General features: G+C 40.2%; 1 protein-coding gene and 1 non-coding gene across 2 annotated transcripts in view; one reads left to right on the top strand and one right to left on the bottom strand.

The window, feature by feature from the left end:
• The window catches only part of CCDC170 (coiled-coil domain containing 170), a 138,497-nt gene that overhangs the window by 1,209 nt on the left and 119,333 nt on the right, over positions 1-17,955 (bottom strand). Inside the window, exons 11-12 of the mRNA XM_023205853.3 lie at positions 4,244-4,480; positions 1-2,017 (exon numbers count right to left, since the gene is read on the bottom strand). The exon at positions 1-2,017 is cut by the window's left edge and continues 1,209 nt beyond it. Coding sequence (XP_023061621.2) covers positions 1,817-2,017; positions 4,244-4,480 — 438 coding nt within the window. The 3' untranslated portion in view covers positions 1-1,816. The remainder of the gene's footprint in view (positions 2,018-4,243; positions 4,481-17,955) is intronic.
• On the top strand, positions 4,047-4,150 carry LOC111538666. The gene has a single exon (XR_002730417.1). It is a non-coding gene; the product is annotated as a U6 spliceosomal RNA (small nuclear RNA).

Below are 17,955 nucleotides of genomic sequence, written 5' to 3'. Positions count from 1 at the left end.
AATATTTTATGCTTTTTTAAATTCAAACCAAGATCCAATCTAGTTTCGGCCCTTGCAATTGATTGTTTCATCTCTTTAATTTCTTTTAGTCTAGAAGAAAGAAGGCAATAATTTGCTTATTATGACTTTGACTTTTTTTGTTTTGTTTTTTGAGACAAGCTCTCTCTCTCTTGCCCAGGCTGGAGTGCAGTGGCGCGATCTGGGCTCATTGCAACCTCCGCCTCCCAGGTTCAAGCAATTCTCATGTCTCAGCCTCTTGAGTAGCTGGGATTACAGGCACATGCCACCACACCGAGCTTATTTTTGTATTTTTTGTAGAGATGGGGTTTTGCCATGTTAACCAGCCTGACTTTGACTTTTTGATGACTCATAAACAGTTGGCTGTATATTTTTCATTTTCTCCTAATGTTTGGGTGCACCAGATCTATTTTTTCCCCTTTCCTTTAATTTCATGCTAGAGCTTCTTTTAAGGGCAATAAAAAAATACATTTTACATGTTAGAAATTAGATAAATTGTCCAAAAGTGTAACACATTTTTCTCAGTGAAGAATATGATTCCCTGAAAAATTTGTAAAATAGAAATTTAAATGGAAAACAGAAAGTGACAGGAATTCATAATAAAATCCTGATCTTAAAAAGGTACCATTGCTGTGGGTGTTTTGGATATATTGGTGAATAAGACTGTATAGGATTTCTTCATCTTATAAGGTTGGGCTCACAATAAAGCTTTCCACATTAAAGGACTGAGATCAGCCCTGCTGAAACATTAACAATTACCACCAAATGTAGTCTGGAAGCAACAGTTAGAACAGGCAAGTTTCTTACAGGACCTGAAACCTATGTAAGTTTGATCCAAATGAATTAAGTATATTGCTTTTGCTTTTTTGAAGAAATCATATAGCTTACACTTGTAAATCTGTCATTTATGGACATTAACTCTTTTTTTTTTTTTTTTTTTTTTGAGACATAGTCTCACTCTGTTGCCCAGGCTGGAGTGCAATGGCACAATATTGGCTCACTGCAGCCTCCATCTCCTGGGTTCAAGTGCTTTTCCTGCTGAGTAGCTGGGATTAGAGGCGCGCACCACCACACCTGACTAATTTTTTGTATTTTTAGTAGAAACAGGGTCTCACCATGTTGGCCAGGCTGGTTTCAAACTTCTAACCTCAAATGATATGCCCTCCTTGGCTTCCTAAAGTGCTGGGATTACAGGCGTGAACCACCGTGCCCAGCCTAGATATTAACTCTTGATGGCAGGGGTATTTTTCTCCCTATATGCAAGCAATTCCCACCAGCATCATAGAGATTCAGGAAAAGCCAAGTCTGTGTAGCAGGAGAAGAGGCATGGCCTTTGAGGCAGGGCCAATAAGTTGTCCATCCTGGTTCCACCACTACCCAACCTCAACCTTGGATAGGTAACTCCATGTCTGAGCCCCAGAAAGGTTGTAAAATAAAAATGTCACAGCTTCTCTACATAGTTATTATGAGAACTAAATTGGCTAGTAAAGCCCCTGACTTAAAATAGATACCCCGCAATGTTAATCTCCCACTCCCATTTCCCAATCTAACTCATGCAATCTGGTGGAATTCTTCTGGATCCCAAAATGCTAGTAAATGAAATCATAGGCATTTTTAACGCTGAGTGTTTATCTAAAGCTGACACTTTTGAGATCGTTCTTGCAAGTGATGCATTCTCACTATATCATCAAAGCATAAAATATTCACAAACTGATCAAATCTCAAAGACATGAGGAATCTGTGAAATTGGGAATTGTGTCCCATATCTTATGGCCACCTCTCTCAAGAGACACAGTGTTCAATGAAGAAGTGGTAAATGGCCTTGTGGGTGCCTATCTTGCCCGGTAGTCACATCTTTGAGGCAGGCACAGCTAACAAAGTGATGCTGATGTGAATGGATCAGTCTTTCAAGACACTTGACGATTTCGTAATCAGGAAGAGCAAGGCTGGTCAGGTTCAAGCCTAGCATCTGGGACACCACCTCCCTGAAGTCTGCCAGCTGCAATATCAAACAGAAACTCATTAACTGGGAGAACAAAACGTATCAACTACTGCTGAACCAAATGCAACAAACAAAACACCTGCAGAAAACCCAGGTTTGCATGAGGGAGGGAAATTACCTACCCTCTTCCTAGTTCTCTCACTTATAAAATACCAGATTCCAGATAAGTCCCACAGCTGCCAACCTTCAGAGATTTCACAATCACTTTTCTGATGAGTCAACTGATGTGGTATTGGCTACTAAGTCAAGAATCCAAGTTAAGTAACCATGAGTGAGACCTAGACCTCACTAAATCTTCATTTTCTCATCTTCAGGTTGGGATTAACCATATGCCTACCTCGGAGGGCTGTTCTGAAATTCAGATCACATGAAATGGTGATTGTGTGTGTGCTCTGCATACTAGGAAGGACTAAACAAATGTTGGTGGGGTTGTGTCAATGGATGGTAAACATGCTTTGGGATTTTAGCTGGCTGATAACCTCTTACACTAAATAAAAATAATAATAATAACAAATAGCAAGAAAGTATAAGCTAATGAAAACAGGAAGACTTGTAAATTACTATCAAGTCACATCACACAGATTGCCATTTCACAAGCCATATTCCATGGGACTACTCTGGGACTTCTATTTCTCCATTGAAAGAAAAGTGGGGGGCTGGGGACAATGGTTGAAATATGCCTCATACCCCTTCAAATTCTCATAGGCTGGTTTCTGTGGTTCCAGGTTAATGCAAAAGCAGATAAATCAGGGCATCTGGCCAACACCTCATTAAAGGCACCCTCCATGTTAGAAAAGGGATGATCCAACCTGAGTACAGTTACATCCAAGAGAATGCCACCCAAACAGTCCCACCCCAGGCTCATTTGCTCTGCAACCTCTTTCCCTTGCAGAGTCCAATTTGGGAATGGTTTTAGTTGTTACAGTTTGAATTTTATGACACCTCAAAATTCTTATGTTGAAATCTAATGACCAATGTGAAGATATTAGGAGGTGGGGCCTTTGGTGGGTGATTAGATCATGAGGGTGGAGCCCTCATGAATAAGATTAGTGCCCTTATAAAAGAGGCCCCGGAGAGCTGCCTTGCTCCTTCCACCACGTGAGGACACAGCAAGAAGGGGCTGACTCTGAACCAGGAAGCTGTGCTCACCAGACACCTTGATCTTGGACTTCTCAGCCTCCAGAACTGTGAGAAAGAGATTTCTGTTATTTATAACCTACTCAGTAGATAGTACTTTGTTACAGCAGCCTGAAAGGACTAAGATACCAACCTAGTCTCCCTGACGAAAAAGTTTCTCTCAGACTTCCACCCTTTCCAATGTGGCCAAAGCTATTCATTCTGAAGAAGTTTCCTTTCTGAGAACACTCATTGTGTCGTTTAGCTTTCCCCACCTCTGCCTGACACATGAACCAAAACAGAGGCAGCCAAAGCCGGGGGAAAAAAACCTAGGATCAGAGTCCACTCTATGCCCTTTTGAGCTTCAAAAGGAGAAACAGACAAAAGCCAAAAGCAATGGAGGTCAAGCTGCCCGGTACATGTTTCTTTATGCCTGACCTCCTGATGGACTCAGTAGATAAAATGCTCCTCCTTGTAGCCAGCAAGCAAATGAGTACTTTTTTATGGCTTACATCTGTGCCTGGTCGGCCATCAAGTCTGGGTGCCACTGTTTGAGATTTGGAGCTGTTTTCTGCGACTGATCTCTGCTACAGATAAGGCTTGCCTCCTGAGGCTGAAGCCCTGGTTAACGTTAAGAGCTCTGTGATGATGCAAACTTCGGAGGTGATCACCTAACATAACAGAAACCTCCCCAGAACCAGAACCTGTTTTTTCACCAAAACTCTTCCGCTGCTTGAATAAGAATGTCTTTTCCTTTCCTACAATTTGTGCCATGAAAATGTGAACAATTTTTCTTAGCAGGGTGAATCATAATGGTTACTTGAATGCCAAAAGATGCTGGAGGGGCAGGTGGATATGTTGAAAAGATATAGAAAGCTTTGTAAATTGCTTTTGAATAAGTATGTGACTAGCTCTCGCTTCAGGAGCACATGTGTTAACATTGGAACAATACAGAGAAGATTAGCACAGCCCTCATGAAATGACATACAAATTCATGAAACTGTCCATAGTTTTTAGAAAAGAAATGCATGAATAATTATTAATATCCAGCTCTTGAATTGTCCTGTCATTTCCTAAACAAGGTTTGATCACCAGATTTGGACCCACCTGCTTTTCTCTCTTTTCTGCTTCTTCCAAAGATTTTTTTAGTGTCTTCATTTGACTGGTTACCACTTCTATTATGTTTCTGGCCCTTTCTTTATTCTCCTTAGCCTCATGTTCTGTGGTATCCAGTTCTGACTTGACAGACATGAGCTTTTTCTCAGCTTTCTCCTTCATCTTCTCCAGCTGGTCTCTGGATTTGTTTAGATCTTCAATGGCTTTAGTCTGTTGCAAAGTTTTAATCTAGGAAGTCAAGAGAATGATGATAACTCCTTTTGTATTTATTTAGGAAAACTGTATAAACATGACATATCAGAAGTCAATGGAATTCGCTTCATACCTTTTCTATGAATAAAGAATGGAGTTCATCTCAAACAGTTACAGATTTTGCTAAGCATATGTGCTGGACAAACATGTCTTAAGACAGTTACAGCTAAAAACAACATATTAGAGTACACTTATTTGAAAAATCAATGAGATAAAACTGTAGACAGCATAATTCTGGGGTCAGATTTTAAAATTAAGCCTGCTGGTATATGCACACACACTCTATGAGCTCCATAAGCAAAAGCAGCTTCAACTTTCTGCCCCGACCAATGGGACATCGCTGGTATATAAACATTAGGGAGAGCGAAATGTCCCCTCTTCTAATGCTCTATCCTGTGAGAGCTCCACCTCAAATCCACCTCAGCAAGTCTTCACAACTGCTGTGAGGAAAATATAGATGGGCAGTTTTTCAGAAGCATTTCTAACGCTTACCAGTGAGTCTGGGAGGTGAACAGCTGCAACTGTGGGGAGGAGTGGTGTCTTCCTCTGAGAAGCTGTCCCAAGATCTTAAAGCCAAAACACACAGTATGCTGGAGGGTGAGGCACATTCTCTGTATTAGCTTATTATTTAAGATTAGGCCAGAGTTGCTTACAAAAAGAATTTAAGGCCAGGCGTGGTGGCTCATGCCTGCTATACCAGCACTTTGGGAGGCCGAGGCGGCCAGGTTACCTGAGGTCAGGAGTTCAAGATCAGCCTGGCCAACATGGTGAAACCCCATCTCTACTAAAAAAATAAATAAATAAATAAAATACAAAAATTAGCCAGGCATGGTGGCAGCACCTGTAATCCCAGCTACTCAGGAGGTTGAGGCAGGAGGATTGCTTGAACCCAGGAGGCGGAGGTTGCAGTGAGTCAAGATTGTGCAATTGCACTCCAGTCTGGGCAACAGAGTGAGACTCGGTCTCAAAAAAAAAAAAAAAAAAGAATGAAATTCTGACACATACTACAACATGGATGAGGCTTGAAAACACGCTAAGTGAAATAAGCCAGACACGAAAGGGCTAATGTTGTATAACTCCACTTAGATGAAGTACAGAGAATAGGCTAATTCATAGAAATTGTATAGAAGATAGAAGTCACCAGGAGCTGGGGAAGAGGAGAAATGAGAGCTATTATCTGATGGGCACAAAGTTTCAGTTTGAGACTATGGAAAAAATTCTGGAAGTCGATAGTGATAATGGTTGTACAACTTTGTAAAAGTACTTAATACCACTGAATTGTATACTTAGTAATGTTAAAGTGATATATATTATGTTATTTTTATTTTAGCACAATAAAAAAAGAATTTGAAGCAACTTCACACAGACACAAATGTTTTGACTAATCATTAAAAACAATACAAATAAGCTACAATTTAGTATCCACTAGGTTGGCTAAAATAAAAAAGACAGACAATCACAAGTGTTAGCAAGGATGTGAGGAAACCAGAACTCTCATACACTACTGGTGGGAATGTAAAATGGTGTGGCTACTGTGGAAAATAGTTTGCCAGTTTTTAAAATATTAAACATAGAATTACCACACGACCCAGCAATTCCATTCCTAGGTGTATGGGCAACAGAACTGAAAACTTATGCCCACACACAAACTGTACACAAATGTTCATAGAAGCATTATTCATAATCACCAAAAAGTAGAAACAACCCAAATGCCATCAGCTGGTGAATGGAAAAACAAAATGTAGTATAGCCATACAATGGACTATCATTCAGCAGTAAAAAAGAATAGAGTACTGTGACATGCTACCACATGGGTAAACCTTGAAAACATCATGCTAAGGGAAAGAAGCCAATTGCAAAAAAGAACACATATTCTATTATCCCATTTATATGAAAGATCCAGAAAAGGCCAGGAGTTAGTGGGAGGGCAGAATGGGGGAGCAACCATTTATGGGTACAGGGTTTCTCTTGGAGGTGATGAAAATGTTCTGAAACATGATAGTGGTGCCATTTGCTGTATGTACATATACTAAAAATCACTAAATTGTACACTTTTTTGAGACAGGGTCTTGCTCTGTCACCCAGGCTGGAGTATAGTGGCACAATCTCAGCTCACTGTAGCCTGTGCTTTCTGGTTTTGAGTGATTCTTGTGCCACAGCTTCCCCAGTAGCTGGGATTACAGGTGTGCGCTACCATGCCCAGCTAATTTTTGTATTTTTAGTAGAGACATGATTTTGCCATGCTGGCCAGGCTGGTCTTGAACCCCTGGCCTCAAGTGATCCTCTCACCTTAGCCTCCCAAACTGTTGGGAATACAGGTGTCAGCCACTGCACCGGGCCTAAATTGTACACTTTTAAAAAGGGAATTTTATGATATATCAATTGTATCTTGATAAAGCTGTTATTTGAAAGTGCATTTACAAGGAAGCTCTTTAAAAGGATCAAAATAAATTAACTTGAAATAAATAAATAACATATCAGTAAGGAATGAATAGACAAAGAGCAAACAAAGACCAGTACAGCTCTGAATTTAGTTCTGCGCTTCCTGGCAATTGAGATAAAGTGTTCAGGTATATTCTCAAAGAAAAAGCATTATTTCGTGTTTTCATTTTGTGGTTAAATCATTTAAAAACAAAAAATGTAAGAAAGTAACAGAATAAAAGATACCAAATAATAAGTATTTGCTGTCTTCTTCCTTCCCTCCCGACCCTTCTTTCCTAAGAAGAAAACATGTTTTATTGATGCATCTACTTTTTTTTTTTTTTTTTTCTTCTGAGACGGAGTCTCCCTCTGTTGCCCAGGCTGGAGTGCAGTGGCACGACCTCCACTCACTGCAAGCTCCGCCACCTCCCGGGTTAACGCCATTCTCCTGCCTTAGCCTCCCTAGAAGCTAGGACTACGGGCGCCCACCACCACGCCCGGCTAAGTTTTGTATTTTCAGTAGAGACGGGGTTTCACCATGTTCGCCAGGATGGTCTCGATCTCCTGACCTCATGATCCACCTGCCTCGGCCTCCCAAAGTGCTGGGATTACAGGCGTGAACCACCACGCCCAGCGCATCTACTTTTATCTAATTGCTTCTAGGGTAGAATTTGGGTAAAGGGGGAGATTGTCAGGAAGGAAGCAAGCCAGGGAGGCTAAATTGACCTACATGGTAAAGAGCTGAGAGAGAAGTAGGGAGAAAGATGAAGAATTCTGTGCTAACTAGGCTGCGGGAAAGCCTTCTTGAAGAAATCTAGAATCATGCAAGAGGGAACTGTGAGAAGGCATTGGTGTTGTGCAGCAATGTAATGAGAGAGAAAGGGGAATGAGAATGTTGCTGCCCCGATGAATGAAATCTCTTTGTGTTTTTTTACTGATGATAATAAAACTAACAACTGTCATTTAGTTGCTCAACTCCTGATTATGTATTGCTAAAGGGCTTTGAGATGACTGTGACTTACGTTGGTGACATCTGGAGACTACTGTCACAGATTGAAATCTCTCCCTAGGGTTGGGCTTAGAGTGCATCTTCACTGTGGCTGAGTATCTGAATCATGGCACAAGTTAGCCTGTTCTATACATTCTGAAGGTTCTCACTATCCCATTAGAAAATCTGAGGAATGGGGAGCAACTGTTCTAAGATTAGGACATGATCTAGAGGAGATGTGACTGCTTGGAATATAGATGTCCACATGGAAAAAAAAATCAGATTTATTTATACCATTTTGTGTGACATCACTAAATTGAGGAATCTTGAGTCAAATACCTGCTGAACTCATAAACCAGAAACCAGTTTTGGCCGGGCACGGTGGCTCACACCTGTAATCCCAGCACTTTGAGAGGCTGAGACGGGTGGATCACGAGGTCAGGAGTTCGAGACCAGCCTGGCCAAGATAGTGAAACCCCATCTCTACTAAAAATGCAAAAATTAGCCAGGCGTGGTGGCGGGCACCTGTAATCCCAGCTACTCTGGAGGCTGAGGCAGGAGAATCACTTGAACCCAGGAGGCGGAGATTGCAGTGAGCAGAGACCACACCAACCATTGCACTCCAGCCTGGGTGACAGAGTGACACTCCATCTCAAAAAAAAAAAAAAAAAAAAAAAAAAAACAGTTTTGACCTACTATAACCCATAGAACTTCTTAAGGCACAAAACTTCTTTTGCTATAGTCTGAATGTTTGCATCCTCCTAAATTCATATGTTGAAATTCTAACCACCACAGTGATGATATTAAGAAGTGGGACCTCTTCTTAATATCAACTTAATATCTTCTTAATAATCACATGGGAAGGTGATCAGGTTACGAAGGCAGAGCCATCACAAATGAGATTAGTGCTCTTATAGAAGAGGGCCCAGAGAGCTGCCTCACCCCTTCCATCACGTGAAGACACAGCAAGAAGGCATCATCTATGAACAAGGAAGCATGCTCTCCCCAGACATCAAATCTGCTGGCACCTTGATTTTTAGCTTCCCAGCCTCTAGAACTGTAAGAAATTTCTGTTGTGTATAAGCCACCCCGTTTATGGTATTTTGTTATAGCAGCCTTAATAGACTAAGATAACTTTCTTTCTTTTTTTTTTTTCAGATGGGGTTTCACTCTTGTCACCCAGACTGGAGTGCAGTGGCACAGTCTCAGCTCACTGCAACCTCTGCCTCCTGGGTTCAAGCGATCCTCCTGCCTCAGCCTCCAGAGTAGCTGGGACTATAGGCGCATGCCACCACTCCCGGCTAATTTTTGTATTTTTAGTAGAGACGGGGTTTCACCATGTTGGCCAAGATGTTCTCAATCTCCTGACCTTGTGATCTGCCCGCCTCAACCTCCCAAAGTGCTGAGAGACTAAGACACCTTTCTAGACAGAGAGGAGGTCGATGGCAGACATTCTCAGACAGGTTTGTAGCTATCGACCTGGCTCCATCCAAAGGAGATTAAATCCCTTGGAAATTGGCAGCTTCTATGAAACTTACAATCAAGAAGACATAAGAACAACTGCTGCAGCTTCAGAACTATGCAGAAAATAAAATGTCAACAGCTGGGAGAAACAATTCTAAGTGAGCAACAGAACCAATGAAACATATCACCAGTAGAGCAGACACCTGAGACAGGGAAATAGCACCCACTAAGTGCAGGTCTACAGGGGCCGACCTTGCAAACCGTTTATGGATCCCAAGTTATCAAAACGCTTATTTGATTATGAACTGCATAGTAGATGCCAATACATCAGAGCATTGTCTCAATGTTAATGCCTACGTGTGCTGATTGTATTGTGGTCATGTAAAAAATGCCCTTGTTCTTAAGTGATACGTGGGAAAATATTTGGGGTGTGAAGTGTCATGATGTTTGCGACTTACTCTCACATGCTTTGGCAAAAATAAAACATCTATCTCTCTCTCTCTGGGCAAAATATAGTAATCAGTAAAATATTAACAATCTATGTGAGGGTAAAAGAGTATCTATTATACTATTCCTGCCATTTTCTACAGATTAGAAAGTTTTCAAAACAATTGAATATTTTCAAAACAAGAAGTTGGGAAAGGGAAAGTATTGATCATGGATCCTACTAGTAGAATTTTTTAAATATATATATACACACACACATATTTATAAGTTACATAAGCATATTGCTCAAAATAATATATTCTGTAGACCATTAAACATTTTACAAAATGGGGACATTACATTGATTAAGTAAATATCAATTTTTAAAACAAAGTGATCTCCCTTTAAAACAAAGAAATTCCTTTCACATACAAACTATCTCACTGCTACAAAGAAAATATGTGGCAAATGGTAAATTGCTGGGATTGGTATGTTGAATTTTAAACCTTGTATCTATAAAAGAACAGATACATTCAGCCTGTCTGTTCAGACTGGGAAAACATTTACAGTGGGCTGTCTACCAAAGATGATGGAACACAGCTTGGAGGTCTAGAAACTCATGAATCAAGTCCTAATGAGAAGAACTTGTTGCCAAGAATCTCTAAAAAATATGAGACTTTATCAGAATCCTCAGGGCTGCCTGAATCTTTATTCCCAGGAAGCAAGAACAAGTAATGTCGCTCTGAGCCAAGCCACCAGGGCAGAACAGGGAGCCAACAGTGGTGAAGAAAGCCTCAAACCCAACAACAGATTCCTGAGAGTGGAGTGGGACTGAGTTGGTTTCTTAATCTTCCTAAGGGAACTCCTCAGACCCAGCTCAGAGTTCAGCGAGAGACTGTGCCCCTAATTTTCTTCCAGTGGGACAGAACTGGTCATAAACAAGATTGATGTGCCGTTCAGACTCTAGCAAAGGCAGAGAAGGTTCCAAGTGTGCTTCGCTGTCATAAACACTGTATCTATTGTCTGCTTCCTTAAAGAAAAGAATTTTAAAATCCCGTGAACAATTATCTCATGTTATAAGGGTCAAAGGCCCAGAAAGGGAAGATGACTAAATTTAATTTTTGATGTGTTTGCTTCCTGAGAGGATCTGAATTCTCCAGCTGGAAGGTTTCAGGAAGCTGCATTGAAAACACCACCCAGTAGGAGCCAGGAAGTGAGCACAGGCTCTCTGAATGGGATAGGACAGCAAAGTGGGAGAGTCTTTCGATGGCCCAAATAGATACTGTGTCCCTCTTTGAAAAGGACACAAAAATTTAACTAAGTAGAAAACATTATCAAGATGGCTAACTAAAGGCAACCAACACTGATCTCAACCACAAAGACAGACCAAAACAACAAATAACCACACAACAAACAGTATCTAGGGAGGAACACTGGAATTACACAAGGAAGTGACAAAGACCTTCTGAGATGCAAAAACTCAGGAGGGCAGCATAGAAAGGAAAACAAAGCAGTCAGCCAGGATCAGCTTGGAGCAAAGAGAGATTTCCCACTGCAGGAAAAAGGTAAGTGGGAGATCCCCAGCAGTCCACATGCACACCATGGACACCTGTAAACTTAGCTACCGGAGACCTCAGCCCTTACGGGACACAAGCCCAGTATAGGCAGCTGCCCGGAGTCCATGTGACCTCATTATTCTAGACAAGAAATTTATGCTGAGGCAAACTCACTTTCTGAGACTGAAAGTGCATGCTCCCCAGAGCCCAACAGCCACCTACTCATGGCCTTCTGCCATGACCACTGGCAATCCGCCCCCACTTTCAGTGGTAGGACCAACTCATCCCTGTATGTGTCACCAGAGGCCCAAGGACCAGCCTGCCAAGCATCTCCATCCCCAGCAAAGCCACACCACAGCCTCCACAAAACACCACACCCTGAAGTAGTCACAGATACTGCTAACACTGATTACAGCTAAAGAAATCATACAGAGACTACACAACTGTACCCTCCCAGAACCAAAGCCAAAACACTCTACCCAATCAACAATACAGTCCATATCTACAGGAAAAAGTCTTTCCCTACCCAACCTGCTTCATAAAATTGGAAGAAGTGCTTGTTTCAACAGATGTACAGATATAAACATAGGGACACAAGACACATGAAAAAAGCAAGTATGCCTCCACAAGAACACAATAAAACTTCAGTAACAAATCCCAAAGAAAAGGGCCTCTATGAAATGCTTGACAAAGAAATCAAATAATGATCTTAAGGAAACTCAGTGAAATAAAAGAGAACACAGATAATTCAATGATCTGAATAAGAAAGTCAGCAAAGAGATAAATATAAAAAAAAAAGAACCAAGGTTAAATCTTAGAACTGAAGAATTAAATTAATAAAATTAAAAACATTATTGAGAGCTTCAACAATAGACTAGATCATGCTGAAGAAATAATTTCTAAACCTGAAAACAAGTCTCTTGAAATAACCCAGCCAAAAAAAGAAAAAATAATGAAGAAACTCTATGTGGCATAGGAACACCATTAAGTGAACAAATATTTGCATTATTGGAAGTTACGGAAGAAAAAGAGATGGAAAATGCATTAAAATCCTGTTTAATGAAATACTAGTTGAAAATGTCCCAAATCTTATGAGAGATATGGACAGACAGAGACAGGAAGCTCAAAGATCCCCAAATAGATTCAGCCTAAAAAGGTCCTCTTTCAGGAATATTAAAGTCTAAAAGTCAAAGACTAAAAGAGAATTCTAAAAACAGCAAAAGAAAAGCATAAAGTCACATATAAGTGAAATTTCCATCAGATTAACAGTCGGTTTCTCAAGAGAAATGTTACAGGTTAGGAGAAAATGGGAGTCAAGTACTAAAAGGAAAAAAAATGCCTATCAACAATACACAGCCACTATGCTTCAAACAAGAAAGAGAAACAAGTTTTTCCCAGACAAGCGCAAACTGAGGGAACTCATCACCATTAGACAAGTCCAAGAAGAAATGTTTAAGAGTCCTACACCTAGAAGCAAAAAGATTATATTTACCAGAATGAAAACACATGAAAATTAAAACTCACTATTAAAGCAGATACACAAATGAGAAAGAGAAAGTCATCAAATGTTATCACTACAAAAATCACCAAACTGCAAACTGCAAAGATAAACAATGAGAGGAAAAAAGGAATAAACAATATATTAAAAAAACAGAAAACAATTACCAAAATGAAAGGCCTAAGTCTTCACTTATAAATAGCAACCTTGAATGTAAATGGTTTAAATTCCTCAATTTAAAAATATAGACTGAAAATACATTTATGTTCAAGGTCAACCCCTATAGACCCACTTAGTAGGGGGCATTTTTCTGTTTCAAGTACCTGCTCTACTGATGCCATCACAAACAAACAACAAAATGGTAATAACAAGTTCTTACTTACCAGTAATAACATTGAATGTAAATGGTCTAAGCTCTCCAATTAGTGGCTAAATGGATTTTTTTAAAAACTCAACTATATGCTGCCTATAAGAAATTCACTTCACCTGTAAAGACACACATAGACGGAATGTGAAGAGATGGAAAAAGATAATGTAAGCAAACAAAAGCCAAAATCAAGCAGAACTAGCTATACTTACAGAAAACAAGCTAGATTTCAAGTAAGCAAAAGATGAAAATGGTGATTATATAATGATAAAAAGAACAATTCAACAAGAGGATATAACACTTGTAAATATATATGTATCCAACACATCCGGATACATAAAGCAAATATTGTTAGAGATAACGAGAGACAAATTCCATTATAAAAATAGTTGAGGTCTTCAACACCTCACACTTGGTATTGGACAGATCCTATAGACAGAAAATCAACAAAGTAGCCTTGGACATAAACTATACTATGGAACAATTTTACCTAACAAACATTTACAGAATATTTCATTCAACTACTGCAGAATACATGCTCTTTTCATCAGCACATGGAACATTCTCCAGGATAAACCATATGTTAGACCACAAAACAAGTCTCAACAAATTTTTTTAAAATAGAAATCATATCAAGTATCTTTTAAGACCACAGTGGACTAAAACGAGAAATCAATCACAAGAGAAACTTTGGAAATTATACAGATACATGGAAATTAAACAACATGCACCTGAATGACAAATGTGGTCAAGGAAGAAATTAAGAAGAAAATCCAAAAAATTCTTGAAACAAATGAAAATAGAAGCACAACATATTAAAAATGGTGAAATACAGCAAAAGGAATACTAAGAGAAAATTTATAGCAATAAATGCCTACATCAAAAAGATAAAAAGGTTTTTTGTTTTAAAATGGTGGCATAGGCCAGACGCAGTTACTTACACCTGTAATCCCAACAACTTGGGCAGCACAGGTGAGTGGATCACCTGAGGCCAGGAGTTCGAGACCATGCTGGCCAAAATGCTGAAACCCCATCTCTACTAAAAATACAGAAGTTAGCTGGGGGTGATGGCACATGCCTGTAATCCCAGCCACTTGGGAGGCTAAGGCAGGAGAATCACTTGAATCCAGGAGGCAGAGGGGGCAGTGAGCCAAGATCACGCCATTGCACTCCCACCTGGGCAACAGAGTGAGACTCTGTCTCAAAAAAAAAAACAAAAAAACTGCAGCATAGAAGCAAGCTGGTGGCACTGCTCCCCCAAACCCCAAGATACACAAAAACAAAAACAAATATACAGCACCAAGATTATCACCAGCAATAGCCCAGAACTCAAATATAAGGATGAGACAGTTCCTGGAGCCAGAGAGAAGTGAAAAAACTCTAAGCAGAGAGTAAGAAAATCAGACTTCCATAGCCACAATGCCTCTCCCCACAGTCTTCTCAGCACCACAAGGACAGAAAACCTTCCCAGACTCATGGTCTCTACAATGGAAAAAGTAAGATCAAGGTGAACAACCAACTTCCCCAACATCTTAAGTTCCCTAGTAAAAGGCCAGTTCCTGCCTCAACCCACAGAAAGCATCTACTTTGAGTACCTGAAGAGAAAAATACATCTGAGGACAGCCAGAGACAAACAGGGGAGATAGCTCTTTAACTTGACCAAAGGAAATGCCAAAACAGAGTGGCATCTTGTTCAGCAGGACCACACTGTAGGACGTACGTTCCATACATCTCCTGGGCACGAACTCTAGCTAGCCTCCCACACTGCCAGAATATCCTCTTTGGGACATTTCCCATTTGGGACAGGCAATGCTCCAATCATTTACTGAAGCTGAGGCAAACACAGGCTTGAGGCATCATCAATCTATGTATCAATACTATTCTACCATAATAAAGCATGAAATCCTGTCATTCACAGCAACATGGATGAGTCTAGAGGACTTTATGTAAAGTGAAATAAGCCAGGCACAGAAAGAGAAATACCACATATTCTCACTCATATGTAAAAGCTAAAAAAGTTGAGTGCATAGATGCAGAGAGTAGACTTGTGGTTACCAGAGGCTGGGAAGGGTGGGGCAGGGTTTAGGAAAAGGTTGATTAATGGATACAGAATTACAGCTGGATAAAAGGAATATGTTTTAGCGTTCTAAAGCACTATAGGGTGATTCTAGTTAACAATTTATTGTACATTTTCAAATAGCTAGAAGAGGAGATTTTGAATGTTTCCAACAAAAATAAATGATAAATATTTGAGGTGATGGATACACTAATTACCTTGATTTCTTCATTATACATTGTATACATGCATCAAAATATCACTCTGTATCCCAAAAATATATACAATGTTATGTGCCAACTAAAAATGAAAGACAAAGGTGTAACTAAGCAAGAATGTAGCAGAAATCAAAGATGGATGTTCAGCTTCGCAGTCTGGGCTCACTCCATCTCCTTCCCTACCACAGGAGCGTGTGTCAAAATCAGGGTAATTAGCTGTATTCATCACCTCAAACATTTACCATTTCTTTGTGTTGGAAACATTCAAAATCCTCTTTTCTAGCTATTTGAAGATACACAATAAAGTATTGTTAACTATAGCCATCCTATACTGTTATAGAACAGCTGTAATTTTGTAGCCGTTAACCAAGGAACCTTTCTCAGTTCCTAATAAGGACACACCCTTCCATTCCTTCACCATCTGACCCCTAGGAGCATGCCTCTTGCTGGAGATCTGCTTGCTGTACACGTTCAGAAGTGGGAAGAGCTCAAAGCAGTCCCAGAAATCCAGTGGATCTACATCATCAGAGCTGAGTATGAAATGGGAGCTTAGGGGGAAAAAATTAAGGAAGGCTATACTCATTGGGTTGGAGAAAGTTCTGGAGTGGGGAAAGAATGTGGGGAGGCTGTCTTGTCTGGGAGACATAAAGAGAGTTAGAAAGTTGGAGAGAACTTCACAGGTGGCTGAAGAACGTTAATCCCTTTTGGTGTTTCCTTGAAAGACGGCAATGAAGAGAATGAGCTTTCCACTAGTTTTTGGTTGTCTGACTGCTGATCTTTGGCCACAGCTCCCTACTAAGGTTGGGCCACATGATATAGGCTGATAGCTGATGACTCTCCACTAAATAGCTATTCTTACTTTCTTTCTTACTGTACAGAATAAAGACCCATTTCTCACACTGACTTCACTTAAATGAGGTCCAGGGACTAAGTTACTAAGTTCTGGCCAATGGAGGCATAAGAAGTGCTGTATCATTCCTGGAAAGCAGCACACAAAGTGTCCTTCCACTGTTCCTCCTTCCTGATGACTAGAGTAAAGCTGGAGCCCCAGCAGCTAGCTTGGCCTAGAAGATGGCATTGAGGACTAAAGCTATTGCTAGGATACTGAAGCAGAAGGTTGAAAACTGAGGTTGCCAGGTGCTTCTTTCCAGTGAGAAGGGAATAAACGCCTCTCCTCTCTAAACCACTGATATTATGGGGTGTTTTAACATATTGAGCTGAAACTAATGATAACTGATACAGGCCACAAAGCACCTAGCATAATATGAATTATGCAAAGCATAATTCCTCCTCTGCCATTCTGCCACGTGATTTCAGTACTTGGCATTTGCATTTGTGTATAAAGCTATGTCTGTGCCAATGAGTAGTTATCCTGGGCTAAAGAGAAAATGGTAAAGGCAGAGTTAACATATAAATGTGTTCATGCAAAGTGAAGGCCAAACTATGTCATGGCATAGGCACAAATCAAGTATCTGCAATATTAAAATAAAACACATGGTACAATAACTCCTATACCCTTAGGGAAAATAAACTTTAGACATGCCAAACTCAAAAGAACTTGTATCATGAGCAGTTGGTACCACACATTCTTATTAATGGATGTATTAGCTCATTTTCACATGCTATAAAGAAATACCTGGCTGGGCACGGTGGCTCATGCCTGTAATCCCAGCACTTTGGGAGGCCAAGGCGGGTGGATCACCTGAAGTCAGAAGTTCACAACCAGCCTGGCCAACATGGTGAAACCCCATCTCTACTAAAAATACAAAAAATTAGCCAGGCATGATGGTGCACACCTGTAATCCCAACTACTCAGGAGGCTGAAACAGGAGAATCGCTTGAACCCGGGAGGCAGAGGTTGCAGTGAGCCGAGATCGCACCATTGCACTCCAGCCTGAGTGACAGAGCAAAACTCCATCTTAAGAAAAAGAAAAAGAAAAAAGAAATACCCGAGACTGGGTAATTTATAACGGAAATACATTTAATTGACTCACAGTTCTGCATCGCTGAGAAGACCTCAGGAAACTTACAATCATGGCGGAAGGGGAAGCAGGCATGTCTTACATAGTGGCAGGCAAGAGTGACAGCATGTGAAGAAGAAACTGTCAAACACTTATAAAACATCAAATCTCATGAGAACTCACTCACTATCATGAGAACAACATGGGGAAAACCGCTCCCGTGATCCAATCACCTCCCTCCCTCAACACATGGGCATTACAACGCAAGATGACATTTGGGTAGGGACACAGAGCCAAACCATATCAATGGTGATTTTAGTAAAATAATCTATCACATAGAAAAAAATATCCCTAATTTTTTAAATTCTATTTTATCCTTTGTTTTGATTTCTAAACTGATATGGATTTCATAATATTAAGAAATATAATAAGATTAAGAAATTTCTATATAGTTTTAAGTTTGTACACATGTAAGTAATATTATAATAAAATTATT

Source organism: Piliocolobus tephrosceles, chromosome 5, assembly GCF_002776525.5.
Source record: "Piliocolobus tephrosceles isolate RC106 chromosome 5, ASM277652v3, whole genome shotgun sequence".
Classification (NCBI taxonomy): Eukaryota; Metazoa; Chordata; class Mammalia; order Primates; family Cercopithecidae; genus Piliocolobus; species Piliocolobus tephrosceles.
The sequence above is the reverse complement of the archived record's forward strand: the minus strand, read 5'-3'. Positions and strand labels throughout refer to the sequence as shown.